Raw genomic sequence first — 14,012 nt, forward strand, 5'->3', positions numbered from 1 at the left:
GTCACTCAATTTGTCAGGGATCCAATCCAGCCAGCTCCCAGTGAGTCTTGATACGATAATGCCTGTAATTCCTTCAACCTGTTCAATGATGGTATTTTTATCTAGTCGTTTAATATTCCGTGAACGCGGGCATCTCTTGCGGTACTTATTTGAGATCAGGCTCAAGTCATCTAAATAAGGACTCTTTGGACTTATATCTTGACTGCAAATATTTCGTATGCAGTGAACCGGCAGTGACCAGTCCTAAGTGAGCAAGAGTTCAGAAAATTGACATACCCTTCATCTTGCTTTAGGACCTGTGTATCGTCATCTTCTCACTGGCAGATCATCGATCATGTCTTTGTGCTTGCTCGCATGCCGCCCTATTTTCTACAATGCGAGCGTCCCAAATTTGAACAAAATCATAGCGCTTAGGCGAATAGTATCACCAGAACTGTATTCTGATAGTTTATCCAATCACTAGGTTCCTGAAGCGCTCACCCTCGTGGCTATTGTCCCGCGGTCTTCACCGTGCACGTCGTTCTACCGCCCTCCCCACTCTGTTGAACGTGACGGATTCGAATCTTGCATCGCAATTTCAGGAGATCTGATAATCGGCGCTCACAAACTACAAGCGAGACATCAAGCGCAACTATCCTGAAGGAGGGCTGGGGCAGACTCCCCCGCTACTCTTCTCGTAATCATCGAAAAGGAGTAGGAGCGATTCAAGGAATATCGGAAGAAGGAGCAAAGGGTCAGAACCGCTACCAACTCTCAGCACGTTCTCAGTGACGGTGGGGGAGGTGCGCATTACATCTGCTGCGCGCAATACATCTACTTAATCGGATAAATCATCAGGCTCACCCACTAGCGAAAGCGGTACTTGTCGCCATTCGTGTATGTGCTATCACAGTCAGTCGAAGACGAAGTCCACGGGCTTATCGATCTTCAACTGCGAAGGATGTCAGTGCGAACTACGATATGATCATCCAGATATTTAGGGACCTCAAGAGCTCTCTCGAGCGGCTGAGCGTTTACATCCAACCAGAGATCACTACCTCCTTGAAAGAAAATGTTGTCGATACCCTTGCGCAGCTATCTATGGTGCTCAGAGTGGTTACGAGGTCGATAAAGCAGAAGCACCCTGGTGATGATCGATGATCTCATGATGCTCCATTGGATATCTTGGCTGATAATGCTTTCAATTCAATATAGGACAGCGTTTTTTTTTTTTGCAAGAATACGGATATCAAGGACGCGATAAGGAAGTTGCTGGACCTATCGAGCCGGAAGGTTCCTATGGTCACTGCCGTCATCTTAGCGACGACGACTATAAATTCTTAGCTCTTGCAAGGCGAGCCACTGGCAGACCTTGCTTTTCAGACCACTGATCTCTGTCTGACGCATATACTGTAATACCAGCTCGGACGAAGTCCTCCGAATGGAAAAGTCGCGCGTGGCTCAGCCCATCTGGCCCATCCACGAACCATCACATTGCTTTGAGCACACGACATCCGAAAACCGGAAAATAATTCCTATACAGAGAAACGTTCCTGGAATGGACGAAGGCTTACAACTCGTTTTTCGGGATCCATGGCATACGTATGTTCCAGAACTTTTATGATAGCTATCCGGATGTGGTCTGACGAGAGATTTTCTTACAGCTGGCAATGTCAAAACAATTCTTTGGCAAGGTGGTATCGAGATGGAGATGCGTAGCCACAACTGTTCCGCTCGTTTCATGACAGCTCTAGCGTCATTGAAACGCTCCGATGTGACTATTCTCCACCTGACTCGTCTACTGATTTCAATGACTCCAGGAAATTGCTTTCGGGGCCTCATGCACTCGTTGGTCGCTCAAGTCTAATTTCAAATGGGACTCCTGTAGACCTGAGGGTTCTCTGTGCACGGAATCATGATGGCACCCAACAAACGAATCCGGATGATCTGATCACGAATCTGAAGGCCATGATTGGACTATTTGACCGCACCTGTATTGTGCTCGATGCGCTTGACGAAAGCACTGGCTCAGAGCGCAAGGGCACTCTAAAATTCTTGGCCGAAATGAAGAGTTGGAACCCCCAAACCCCGCGCGCCCTGGCCACCAGTCAGCCTGTGCCAGAGATTGGGGAGGCGACAGAGATTTTACGCTTATCGCATTGATCTCCGTGGCAAAACGTCTCGCATCGAAAATGACATCGAGCGGTATCTTCAAGGTACACTAGACAGCGACCCTCAACTGCGGAAATGGGGGACTAGCGAGAAAGTGTTGATCAGAGAAATCCTCGTCAAACATGCAGATGGGATGTAAGTCAACCATACTTGTCCAGTCAGATAGCTTTAATACTGACGGGGACTTGGCATGTAAGGGTTCAATGGGTGCGCTGTCAGTTGGACGATTTACGGCATTGCGTCATGGTAAACGACCTCAAGATGACTTGAGTATCTCTGCCGAAGATGCTGGACGCAACGTATGGATACATACTGGGAAACGTCCCGGAGAATAACCAAGAGAAGTTCCATCGGATCCTGCAGTTCCTATGTGTCTCAGAGCGTCCGATGCTTCTTAGTGAACTCACTGAGGTTGTCAAAGTGGCTATAAATCCTGAAAGAAAGGCGCATTACGACTCCGGGAACCGCATGCGCAATCCATGGGATGTGCTCACAATCTGTGGCAGTTTGGTCTCTCTATCGGCCAGTCTAGTTGGTAGCGCTTTGCAGTTCGGCCGGAGGCGCCATGAACCTCTCGAAACTGGCGCAGTACGAATCATCCGGTTATCGCGCTTTTCCGTTGTTGAATATCTGTTCTCTGAACGGATTCGAACAGGTAGAGCATCAGTCTATAGTGTCAATGCCGAGCTGGCCCATAAGTCTATTGCCATGGCATGTCTTGCCTATCTGATGCAAGTCGACACAGACGAGCTGGATGAGAAAGAGATGAAAGGAGGGCAGGATGTCTCCCTAGCTTCATATGCGGCACAGTATTGAGGGCTCCATTTTCAGCGGCTGGATCCAGGCGCTCGTCGGCCTCTTCTAGGTTTAGTTCAAGGGTTCTTCCATCCCCCTCGGCGAGAACATTTTCTGAATTGGGTCAGGATATATAGTTTGGACAGGTCCTGATTATCCCCGGAATGGCATCGTGAAGCTAACACCATTCCTGACCTTCTGTATTATTCGTGCAGTACAGAATTTCCAGATATCTCATGGTGGTTATTAGCCGAGGACGCTAAGGTCACTGGTGAAGCTCAGTAAAAACGAAAATTCAAGTGAACATCATGCCCAGTCAAAAAATTGGTATTTTGTCATATATCCGTCATAGAGGCAGTGCAGAAGTCGCGTAAAAGTCGTGTCCAATTTTAGCAGTTTATGACTTGTGTATGACTTTTCGCGCCACTTTCTTGACGGATACATGACAAAAGACCATTTTTTTTGACTGAGCTTGACTTTCACCTGAATTCCGTTTTTACTGAGGGTGAAGGAGGAGTTCATTGGAAGGCACAGGCGGCATCTCATAGTGGTCACGAGGCCATCGCGCGACTGCTGCTGGACCGAGGTGCAGAAGTCAATGCACAAGAAGGAGAGTACGGGAACGCATTGCAAGTAGCGTCGTAAGGTGGTCATGAAGCGATCGTGCGATTGCTACGGGATCGAGAGGTCAACGCGCAAGGAGGATGGCTAGTGAACGCGCTGCAGGCGGCGTCTCCAGAAGGTCGCGAAGCTAGATGCCGAGGTCAATGCACTTGGTGGAACGCTCGGAAATGAATTGCAAGCGGCGTCTCGAGGCGGTCATGGAGCTATTGTGCGACTGCTGTTGGATCGAGATGCAGAAGTTAATGCAGAAGGTGTGAGAACGCACTGCAGGCGGCGTCTTGTTTCGGCCGCGATGTCATGTTGCTAGAAAAAGGTGCTGAGGTCGACGCAAGAAGAGGAAACGGCGGGTTTGCGCTGCAGGCGGCGTCTCAAGGTGGTCACGAAACCGTCGTGAAACTGCTGCTGGATCGAGGTGCTGAGGTGAATGCGCAAAGAGTGCACAAGAGTGCGTTGTGCGGCGTTAACTCCATTTCGGTCGCGCTTTGCATATCGCAAGCTGAGCAAAGCGGTGGCAAAGATGTTGTGGGATGTCGGTGCCAGGCTCTATGCCATGCCGTCACAGGCACATTCGCAGCAGCACATTACTCGGCTGCTAAAGAGGGAGTTGATGATGTTGGAAGGGATTCCGGAAGCGTCACAAACGTGCAGCCGCAGGCGACAAAGCTGGTCGTGATTCTGGAGATGTCTTAGATTAAGAGTTCAGCAACAAATTTCAGGGATCTGTGCCTCTGCTTTAACAAAATCCATTGCCGTGATGCAGTGAGCTCGCGATTGTAGGCAACTATATCAACCTGAAATGGTATAGGATGACTTCGACGTATAAAGAGTCCGAATAAATGGGAACAAGATTGGGAAGGAATGGCAAAGACATCCGAAGGAAGGAAAGTGAATACTGTGCTAGCGGAGGTATCAGTGGAGACTGCATGGATTGAGATTTCAATAGTCAATCACCGAGTATGGCGATCGGCGGGTACCTTCTAGTTTATCCCATAGACAGTTGGCTGCGCGCCCCGCAGGCGAGTGCGACCGTCCTTCAAGCGCTCGGTGATAATAGGGCTGGCAGCAGGACGGAATTTGTACTCCTTAGAATACCTACACGCGTCTGACCCCTTCAGCGTCATTTCAAAAGACGAAGATTCACGAGACAAACCTATTCGCATGAACGACCTTCGGTGGTTGGTAAGACGTCCGCAACCAGTACGTGAGCCAAAACAAGAACGCAATCAGAAAGAGGAGGCCAGCGCGCTTCCACGGAGAGGGAGTGGGCTGCTCAAAGCGTGGATCTGGAGCAGGATGGTCGTCCCTGACCTGCTCAACCTCGTCGGATTGAGGAATAGCCTCGTATTTGGCTGTCGACTGCGCCATGGTTGCTGTGAGAGCCAAGAGAAACTGAGGTCAAGAGGAAGTTATGGTTATGTAAGCAACAAGTCTTCGTAGTCACTTTCGTTCCACCTCATCTGCCGACGATTCTCGCAAGACCGCTTGATTCAATCATTCACTCCAAGCCTACTGAGCCTTAGAAGGTCGCGATGACTGCTTGGCTAATTCTAGGACGTGTTACTCGTGCCTCTACTCTCCTCTATATCATTGTCTCCGTTTTTTACACCTCGTCTTTTCTCCTGCTATGTCCTTTCGTGCCCAACTGCTCAGAGTCACTCACTCCGCACCTGCCAGACGTCTCTAGTATAACTTGGACTAGTCTCTTCAATAAGTTTCTATATCCAAAAACAAAGGGAACGCGGCCTTCTTCGGACAATACAGACAGTGACGGCGCATCTCTACTTGACTTGAGCGAAAATGAGTTTCTGTCGCATTTGGATGCTATCACAGAGGAGTCTATGCTTTACTGGTCGTCTTCCAACACGTCTGGGCAACAGATCGATTTCTCTGAGCTCGGGTCACGTTTATCACACCGGTTCGCTATGTCCGAATCGCTCTTCCTCTCCAAAGCCTTTTCGAACTCCATGCATCCAATGAAAATACTCCCGTTCTTCTATAAAGCGTCTGACGTGTTCGACGACGACGACATCACAGTCACCACTCTAGTGACTAACAATAGGTTTCATGTCCTCAGGGCACTCGCTGAGCGATACGATGGCCCGCTCTCGGTGACGATTCACCTTCCCTTCTCTCCTGGAGACAGTCTATCGTCCCTGCAGGCAAACTTGGCGACCCTGCACAAACTTCTTCGCTCTTCCCCAGCACTCGCTTCTCGCGCTGATATTCACCTGGTCATCTCGCCCTTTCCTCGTGCGTTCAATGCCTGGCGCAATCTTGCCCGCCTGGCGGTCCGCACAAAGTACATATTGCTGTTAGATGTTGATTTTGCCCTCTGCACATCATGGCGTGTCCCTGTTCAATCCCTCCTGCGCGGAACAGGAGAGATAGCCCGTAGGATGCGAGAAGGGTCTGCGGCGCTGGTGATACCGGCATTCGAATACGTCCGTGCAGCAGAAGGGAGAGATCAATCGATGTTTCCACGCAACAAGCAGGTATGTCTCCTCCCTCTGCATGCGTCTAATTTTATTTTACGCTGATTCTACATGTGATAATCAGGATCTATATAACCTCGTCCGTGTCAAAACAGTGGCGCCGTTTCATATGCAATGGGCCCCAGGACACAACAGTACAGATTACGAACGATTCTTCAAGGCGCGACCCGGTGAAATTTATAGGGTAACACAATACCAGTCAGCTTATGAGCCATACGTTATCGTAAAGAGTGATGCTGGGGGATGGTACGTCACCTTCTTTGACACAGGATGCACTAAATTGTACCTATGACTAGGTGTGACGAACGATTCACTGGATACGGGGGTAACAAAGCGGCTTGTCTTTTTGAGATGTATCTTTCAGGAATTTCCTTCTACGTGCTTGGGGATCACTTCCTCATACATCAGAACCACCTGTACGAGGAAGAAGCGAGACGTAGTGAGGTAAATCTTTTCGTTATCAACTGCAATGCATTCAGCAGCTGAGGTGATCACAATATCAGCGGAAATACAATCGCAAAATATATGCGGACTTCAAGGAAGAAGCATGTCTCCGGTGCGTCCCTTTACGTTCAATGGTATTGCGTCGTTGGACGTGTCCGGTTATCCTTAAATCTATAGGTACATCAGACGGTTCTATGATGAGGGGACGTTGAACACGACCCGAGGGCATAACGCTCAAGAAGAGTGTCAAAAGATCAAGGGAATAGGCAAGATTGTTACACAGGTTCTTTGCACAGCAAATTTACTGCAGCTTTCTGGATTTGTGATCACCATTGCCTTCTTAGGTTTTATATGGCCGTTAAAGCAGCCTCCCGTTGGCTGCTTCTCGGGTAGAATTTCGCCAGTTTCATGATTTCAAACAAGTACAGAATGCATGAAGAATCGATAATTGTGGGCTTTGCCGTTTGTGTGCCAGTCGACAAATCAGACGTTCTACAGTGGGCTTCCGTGTATGCGGGAGTCGCTCTGAAACGAGGAGTGACAGCTGACAACAACACAGCCTGTTCCATTCTCAGGCTGGACAGCCTCACCGGACCGCGCGTCCGCTGTTCGTCCACTATGTTGAGTTTGTGAGAGGCCCGTTCTCAATGCACGAAATGGGAATACTGCGAAGTCTACAGCTAGGGTTGATATGAGAATAGGGGTGGGGTGTAGTACTAAGGAATACACAAGGACCCACAGTCGGGAATTTGCCGCGGAGTTGCTGTGTCTGTGCACGCAGCGGCGTGTTCACCGCCCCGAGCTCTCATTCTCCAAGGCACAAAGCAAGGTGCTGTAGCGGTCGCTCCGTGTGCTACGTCCTTGTCCTTGTGGCATCCTTTCATGACAGTCTCTCTACGCCATTGAGGCCTCGGATACCAGGTCACGGTGGAATCAAGATCCACGCTGTGACACACAACATATATAGTTCCATCGATCATTGAGCGGCGCCTATCCTCTCGTTTCTCTTCAACCACATCCTGTCAACATACGTGCCGTCTTCAGTGGAAGGAATGGCCATGATTGAAGAGGCCGATTCCATACAATCCTCGTCCACGACCCCGAATGAAGCTGGACAACAGCAGCCTGAAGGCCAGCATCGACCAAATGATTCTCTTCGAACCCTGCCTGAGGATCATTCCCAACCAGTATATAGTGATCTCGCCTTGAAGCCACCTGAAGCAGTGCACTTGGTGGGCGGCGTCGGAGGGCGGGAGACGACACAGAGTGAGACAGACGATTCATCGACGTCAATGACTGCCCCATCAACCCTCCCACCTCGCTCTCGCCAGTCGATAAGTTCTGCATCTATTGGTGAGCTGTTGAGCTATCTTGAAGACAGACATAGAGTTTGATATGGATAGCACATGTAGACGGCATCGCAATCATGTTCGAGGATACCCGCACGCCTCTATCTTCATCTGTACCAACACCAAACTTTCATCGTCCAGGTTCTCCTGTGTCACCACGAGCTCCAGGATCCGATACAATAATTGAAGATAATTTGGCATGGTCTAACACAAGTAAGCACAGCAGCAAATGCGACGTTGCAATACACCTCTCATGTATATTAGTAACGTCGATGGCCCAACATGAGGTTGAAACAAGACATATGATGCTTGCTTCCATGAGAGCAAGACGCCCGCAACGCCCTTTAGTGGTGCGGGTCTTGAGATTTTTTGGTTGTGGTACAGATAACAAAGCTCGTAAATCTCTCGTGTCACTATGCTGGACCTTGTCCATTGATGGCGCTCAGGTTCGTACCGCTCTCTTCCGCTATTTTTAATGCTCACCGACTTGCGAAATTCATAGATCATCACAATCATCGTTTTGCTCGCTTTTGCAGCACACCATCGTAGCCCAGTTTTTCCAGATCAGAATGAGTGGCAAGCTTGTCACAAGAATCTAGGCGTATGGAATGCGTTATGGATCCCACGCTGTCTCGTCAGTACCTGCCTCTCTTCGTGGCGTTGGCGGTTCGATCGTGCAAAGCGCCTAGAAGAGAACGAGTAAGCGTCCTATCTCGCTCATATGCACCCTGGCGACAAAGTTCATCAAATCTTAGCAGTGAGGAGAATAGTCACAATCCTCAATGGACAGCGAACTTAGAAAATGGACGCCCCCGTTCGTATCAGCATACTGGCGTTAACACACGGTCTTCGGGACGTCGCACAGCTCCGGTCACAAGAAGCAGGAACAATGCAACTACGAATGGTGGCGATACGGAAAGACAGACATCGTACCCACGATCGTACAACCGGTATGTTAACACTTGACGAAATGGGTAGCGACCTCATGATCACATCTATTCGCAGAATAACCGTTCTCTTCACAATCTATTCACTTGCGTGGTTCCTCCTGGCTCATGTATTCGCCTATACATCGACAAATACTTGTCGATTTGCGTCTCCTCATATATGGTGGCTTACATTTTCTATCCTCTCTCTCACGTATATCGCCATTGCCGAAGTGCTTCTGATGATCGTTTTCATCTTCATCGTCGGACCGATTCTTCTGGTGAGTGCATGCATCCTTGAATATGACCCTCTTCTAATATCTTCGTGTGTAGCTTATCTACAGCGTAGCCATGTTCTGCCGTGGACGCCACCCTCTACAAAGCCGCCAATACCTTAACCCTGATAAGTTGCCCAAATCTGTCGTTGACAAGATACCATTGGTGATCTACATCCCTACTCCCCCCGATGAACCTGCAAAGCCATTTACCATTCCAGAGGCCGCCCACATGTATCCGCCCAAGCCCGCAGCGCTCCCATCCCCACCTAAGCGGCGCTTTAGATTTTTGCGCCTCAAGAAGAAATACAAGGATAGCAAGGAGGCAGCAATGGCTGCGGAGGCCAAGGATAATGAAGAGCCTCTGACGTGGGAGGATCACTGGGAAAAGAGTGAATATCCGTTCGTCAGGCTTGAGGAGAATCGCGCAGCCTGTGCGATTTGTCTGCTAGATTTTGGAGAGCCAAAGCGACTGTTTCCCATCAAGACGGAAAAGACGGACAGTAAAAGTAAAAAGGACGAAGAGGACTATCAAGACCAGGTAGCTGAGGTAGGAGGCATGGCGGAGGTGCCGCCTCCTGCTCAGGGAAATGTCCCAACAGAAGGTACACCCTTGAAACTGGAGGACGCAGGTGAAGAAGCCCAACCTTTGCGCTTGCTGGAGTGTGGACATGTCTTTCATGTAAGTTGCAGTAGTGAAATTCTCAATAGGAAGTGGGTTGATGTCCAACTTTGTTCTCCCGCAGAAATCATGCTTAGACCCATGGCTGCTTGATGTATCGGGGCGGTGTCCGGTGTGCCAGAAAGCTGTGGTGTGGCAAATCGACGAGGCAAAGAAAGGTAGACACGGCCGACGAAGACAGAATGCGCGGACTCCTTGAACAGCTGTGCGGAAGTGTTACTTTACCTGTATTGGATTGTGAGTGTATGAACATCAATATGTAGTATATACTTCTCGACCTCTTTCTTGTATTTCGTGCCCGAACGCGTCCTTGCAATCAAAGTTTGTATACGTACTTGTCCCACGCCGATAATTTCCATCGTCAGCCTCAGCCACACTACTCGAGTAATTTTCGTATCCAACAATAGGGCGCTGTGTAGAACTCCTAATTTTTAACCGGGTTAATAACAGGTGTTAATAACGCGTTATTAACGCGTTATTAACAGGCACGTATCGGACCCCTTGGTTTCTAAGGTTAATAACTAATTTCCCAAAATAGCTATATATATCAAATTTGTTGTTATTCAGCGCAATCTCTGTTTCTGAATGATTGTCAAACTCACCTCCTTGTCCGGAGGAGGCCTCTAAGGTGGTGGGGGCAGAAAAGAGGGCATACAGTGCCGTTGTCGTCGTCCCAGCACTGTTCTTGTTGGTGGTAGCTGACACGTGACACATGAGTAAAGTATTGTTAGTTGACTGAATTCTGGAGGCATATGAATGATTTTTTGGATTTTATGGATAGTGCCTGAACCTGATCAGGTTGTGGTGTATTATTTACAGAATGTAGGAGCTTGAATGATGTCCAACTTGCATCATGGTGGCTTCTCTGGTTCTGCCAACTCCACAACCGCTTGCTCAAATCATCCTGTCTATGCTCCAGCCATCCAAGCCTCTCCAATTCATTTAGGCTTAGTTTACAGAATGTATAACACTGAGTGAGCTATGAGCCATCATTTTGTTTGCCCATTTTCTCGATATTACTTTCATTTTCCCACGCTCACAATATGTAGTTATTAACACTGGTTATTAACGCGTTTTAACAACTCCTGGTTAATAGCCGGTTAAAAAGCCCTGCGGAGTTCTACACAGCGCCCTACTCAGCAAGTACTCTCGGCCGCGGGTGAAGGAAAGCCAGCAAGTAGAATTCTACCCTTTGTGTCTGCCCATGATTTGCTGAATGTAGTCATGCAGTATTGTCATGAGGCTTCGCTGGACGCCGATAACATCGAATCACAATATGCGGCAGGTTCTGTGTGCTGCCGAGTCAGCACGATCGAGCAAAGTAATAGGCTGTAATAAGCTGCTGATGGATGCCGTGAACACGCGTCATGACAAAGATCCTTGAACAGTGCCTTAGCCAACAACCTCGACAAGTCATCTAAATTCAATCTAGTGGTCTGCTCGCCATGGTTTATAACCGATTTGTTTCAGCCCGCGTCGAGTCCCCGTTCGACATATCCCCCCTCCCCTCACAAGGGCCCTGTTCAGCTTCGCTGGTTCCTTCGTCGTGCAAGGCATAGGGAAGGGTTGATCGAGTCATCAACAACGTATAGGGGTATGTCCATTCGCAGTTCCAAGCTCTACGCCAACCATAACCTGTTCTGTCTTCCACAATGCCTTACCTCGCTCAAGGCCTCATTCTGTCTGTGCTCTTATCGATTTAATACAGGTCCACTCTCGTACTCCACTGGCCCCTGTTGGTCCCCAGTTTCATCGATCATGAGCACAAATCACTCAGTGCAGAAACGTGCCTCGAATTCCGATTCGATCTCTGGGATGACCATAAGCAATTCTGGTATCCCAATGGCAAATGTGTCCAACAGAACGAAAACTCTTTCGGACGACACTGGCGCGTCGTCTGCGCCTGTCGTGCACGACGATGACGATAAAGTCTGGTTTTCCGAAAATTTCTTTTCGAAGGAGCCTTCTACCAGCAGAGCGCGCGCATTGTATCTGAAAATCGTGTTTGGTACAAGCTTCATGATCACCGTTTTTATCATGACAGTTCTGCCGATCTATTGGGGCGCACTGTGGAAAGTGCCTTCGCATGTGCACAATTTGAAAGGATGGATCGTCGTGCGTGGTCTTATTTATACTATTGCTGTGCACATACTCAAATTCGCGGTAAACATGTTTGTAGGACTTCGATGGCGCTCAAATGGGCCAATTTGTCACGCAAGCTTTCATTTCGAGCTCTGGGTTACCAACGAGGATGACATGGGAGGTGGTTTCACCTGACCGATTTCCGAACGGTCAAGCCGACATAATTGATTTACTTGTGCACGAGCACACTTGGGCGATTGTTGCTAGTGAGTAACCAATCTGATTACCGCCTTGTCTGAGCTCATGAGCGTATCATCCGGTAGTAAACCCTGGTGCGACAAACTCCTTCAATAGTTCCATCGCCTCAACCAATGGATCCTACAATGGATCGTCGGCTGTCACGATCTACACAGAGGAAGCGCGAAGCGAAAACGCATAGTAAGCGAATTGATTTCCTTGAAATATCTCATTCACAAACATATAATCATTGCACAGCAATCAAATTATCAAACCTAATGTATGCTCTCACACAAATTGCACTGTGCAACGGTCCTCAACTTCAACTTGTTATACAGGTCGAGATAGTCATGAAGAACGCTTCTTCAATTTTTGCCGCTAGTTCCACAAACCAGTTAGCGTTAGGCGGTCGCAACTTGAGCAATATCGCTATCAATGCGCCACAACTGCTCTCAGCCCCATTATATTATACAGTTTACAACACGCGACCTTTTGATGTACCTGTGTATGGGCTGTTCTCTAATCATTGCTTTTTCTATAGTTTCACAAACTAACAACTTAATTCTCAGCGCAGCTGCGGTGGATTTTGTTGGACTTATCTATTTATTGATCGTTGCCGTGCGTTCTCTGTTTCTAATTGCTTTTCAAGCTCAACGAACAAGGTTGACATTGTTGTATAGTTCGTCACCTCGGTTTGCATCAATTTTCCTTTTATCCTTTTCTGTTCTAATGCCATATTGGCGTGCACAGCTGGTTAATACTGTTGCGCGCACCGATGTAACCCATATTGAAGATCGCCTTCGGTTCCGCTCATTGATGCTCGCCCGAGCCATCGTCCCTATCTTGATCTATTTCTATCTCTCAGTGCGTCCGTCTCAGCTGTCTAACGAAGCGCTAGTCATCTGAACCCTACACTACATTCAAAGTGCTTCTTCTCTATGATCTCGCTCGCCTTTCAGGCCCCATTTAACAGGACGTATGCCATCTCCTTTTGACTGTTCTGATGTGTCCAGCCTCCTGATCACGTATCATTTTATCTTCCAGATTTGGTCACTCGGGGTTTGTGATATATTGGATGCTGTCATGGATAGCGATGTGTGCTCTGTGCGTGCTACGTACTCTCTTTTCTCTCATCAAAAATTCAGTCTCGATGTGTAGCGGTTTGGCCGTGGAAGCAATGGTCACACTCATTACGGTCCGATTCATCCCGTTTTTCCTCATCTTATGGATTATCGGCAGGTTGCTCCTCATTCGTCGTTCACATCTTCATTGATCGCTCTATGGGTGTAGCAAACGTATCCGTGTGCTTTATGCCCATTTCGGTCTTGCCAAGGGTCTACCGCTACGGCTACGCAATGCCGTTCTATAACGTGCAGCGTGCAGTACGCACCATCGTGTTTAATACTAAGAATGACCGTGCGTTGTCTTCCTGAAATTTGGCCATTTGTCACTGAAACACTTTTCATCAGTGGGTCTGAACTTCGGTGTTCTAATCGCATGGTCACTGATCTCGCTGATGACTATGACGCTCTTCCAATATATGGCACGACGCCGCGCGATCAAGCAACACGTAGAGTCGATCTAAAAGTCATACGTATTGGAACGCGACATTACTTATCTATTATCCCCTTTTTGGAGGGGGGCGGACAGCCTCGACAGCATTCTATCAAGGGGCTTCTCATTAACTTGCTCATGTCATTATGACTGGACATATGATCGTTCGTTTCAAATGTAGATGGATGTGAATGGCACTACATTATTATGCCCTTTATTCATAGCTCGATGATGGTCATTTAATTTCGAAAATGGACACGGTTGTCCACTTGCGAAAGCGAGAGTGAGAGGCTGCTCAATGTTTATATGAGGGAACCTTTAGGCTCCTATAAATCAGGTTAATACTAGGATTTTTGAGATTGTAAACCGAGCTGGGGTGGTCTGTGCGTGGGACCGAACAA

General features: G+C 48.3%; 7 protein-coding genes across 7 annotated transcripts; 5 read left to right on the forward strand and 2 right to left on the reverse strand.

The window, feature by feature from the left end:
- Nucleotides 1–1,420: 1,420 nt before the first annotated feature.
- On the forward strand, nt 1,421–3,231 carry HETIRDRAFT_427628 (uncharacterized protein; the record flags this gene model as incomplete). Its single annotated transcript, XM_009549062.1, has 6 exons — nt 1,421–1,581; nt 1,800–2,086; nt 2,196–2,286; nt 2,310–2,358; nt 2,437–2,960; nt 3,162–3,231. 6 exons carry the CDS (start codon nt 1,421–1,423, stop codon nt 3,229–3,231), a joined length of 1,182 nt encoding a protein of 393 aa, XP_009547357.1.
- A 222-nt stretch (nt 3,232–3,453) lies between these two features.
- HETIRDRAFT_233267 (uncharacterized protein) lies at nt 3,454–4,023 on the forward strand (the record flags this gene model as incomplete). The annotated part of the gene is made up of 2 exons (XM_009549063.1): nt 3,454–3,579; nt 3,841–4,023. Coding segments are annotated over 2 exons (309 nt in total), but the record flags the coding sequence as incomplete, so codon positions are not given.
- A 524-nt stretch (nt 4,024–4,547) lies between these two features.
- HETIRDRAFT_169387 (uncharacterized protein) lies at nt 4,548–4,935 on the reverse strand (the record flags this gene model as incomplete). Its single annotated transcript, XM_009549064.1, has 2 exons — nt 4,548–4,662; nt 4,721–4,935. The coding sequence occupies 2 exons, from the start codon at nt 4,933–4,935 to the stop codon at nt 4,548–4,550; spliced, it is 330 nt and encodes a 109-aa protein (XP_009547359.1).
- Nucleotides 4,936–5,492: 557 nt separating this feature from the next.
- On the forward strand, nt 5,493–6,918 carry HETIRDRAFT_45100 (glycosyltransferase family 49 protein; the record flags this gene model as incomplete). Its single annotated transcript, XM_009548620.1, has 5 exons — nt 5,493–6,062; nt 6,127–6,308; nt 6,359–6,506; nt 6,566–6,618; nt 6,684–6,918. The coding sequence occupies 5 exons, from the start codon at nt 5,493–5,495 to the stop codon at nt 6,916–6,918; spliced, it is 1,188 nt and encodes a 395-aa protein (XP_009546915.1).
- Nucleotides 6,919–7,562: 644 nt separating this feature from the next.
- On the forward strand, nt 7,563–10,071 carry HETIRDRAFT_476310 (uncharacterized protein; the record flags this gene model as incomplete). The annotated part of the gene is made up of 9 exons (XM_009549065.1): nt 7,563–7,637; nt 7,695–7,859; nt 7,919–8,068; nt 8,120–8,301; nt 8,358–8,554; nt 8,614–8,805; nt 8,861–9,062; nt 9,115–9,738; nt 9,803–10,071. Coding segments are annotated over 9 exons (1,922 nt in total), but the record flags the coding sequence as incomplete, so codon positions are not given.
- A 120-nt stretch (nt 10,072–10,191) lies between these two features.
- On the reverse strand, nt 10,192–10,490 carry HETIRDRAFT_319699 (uncharacterized protein; the record flags this gene model as incomplete). The annotated part of the gene is given in 2 exon segments (XM_009549066.1): nt 10,192–10,436; nt 10,451–10,490. The coding sequence occupies 2 exon segments, from the start codon at nt 10,488–10,490 to the stop codon at nt 10,192–10,194; spliced, it is 285 nt and encodes a 94-aa protein (XP_009547361.1).
- Nucleotides 10,491–11,194: 704 nt separating this feature from the next.
- HETIRDRAFT_476313 (uncharacterized protein) lies at nt 11,195–13,837 on the forward strand. Its single transcript, XM_009549067.1, has 14 exons — nt 11,195–11,332; nt 11,447–11,853; nt 11,918–12,086; nt 12,144–12,258; nt 12,316–12,337; nt 12,396–12,562; nt 12,627–12,675; nt 12,738–12,749; nt 12,808–12,921; nt 12,984–13,033; nt 13,102–13,161; nt 13,216–13,310; nt 13,348–13,473; nt 13,527–13,837. Exons 2-14 carry the CDS (start codon nt 11,497–11,499, stop codon nt 13,640–13,642), a joined length of 1,452 nt encoding a protein of 483 aa, XP_009547362.1. The 5' UTR covers nt 11,195–11,332; nt 11,447–11,496; the 3' UTR covers nt 13,643–13,837.
- The last annotated feature ends 175 nt before the right edge of the window (nt 13,838–14,012 follow it).

Source organism: Heterobasidion irregulare, assembly GCF_000320585.1.
Source record: "Heterobasidion irregulare TC 32-1 unplaced genomic scaffold scaffold_06, whole genome shotgun sequence".
Lineage (NCBI taxonomy): Eukaryota > Fungi > Basidiomycota > Agaricomycetes > Russulales > Bondarzewiaceae > Heterobasidion > Heterobasidion irregulare.

What these genes read in the sequence shown, in the direction of transcription:
- HETIRDRAFT_476313 (XM_009549067.1), top strand. Translation starts at nt 11,497, where the DNA reads ATGAGCACAAATCACTCAGTGCAGAAACGTGCCTCGAATTCCGATTCG. An exon ending in ATCAAATTATCAAACCTAAT is followed by an intron (nt 12,338 to 12,395) that starts GTATGCTCTCAC and finishes CTTGTTATACAG; the next exon opens with GTCGAGATAGTCATGAAGAA. An exon ending in CGGCAGGTTGCTCCTCATTC is followed by an intron (nt 13,311 to 13,347) that starts GTCGTTCACATC and finishes CTATGGGTGTAG; the next exon opens with CAAACGTATCCGTGTGCTTT.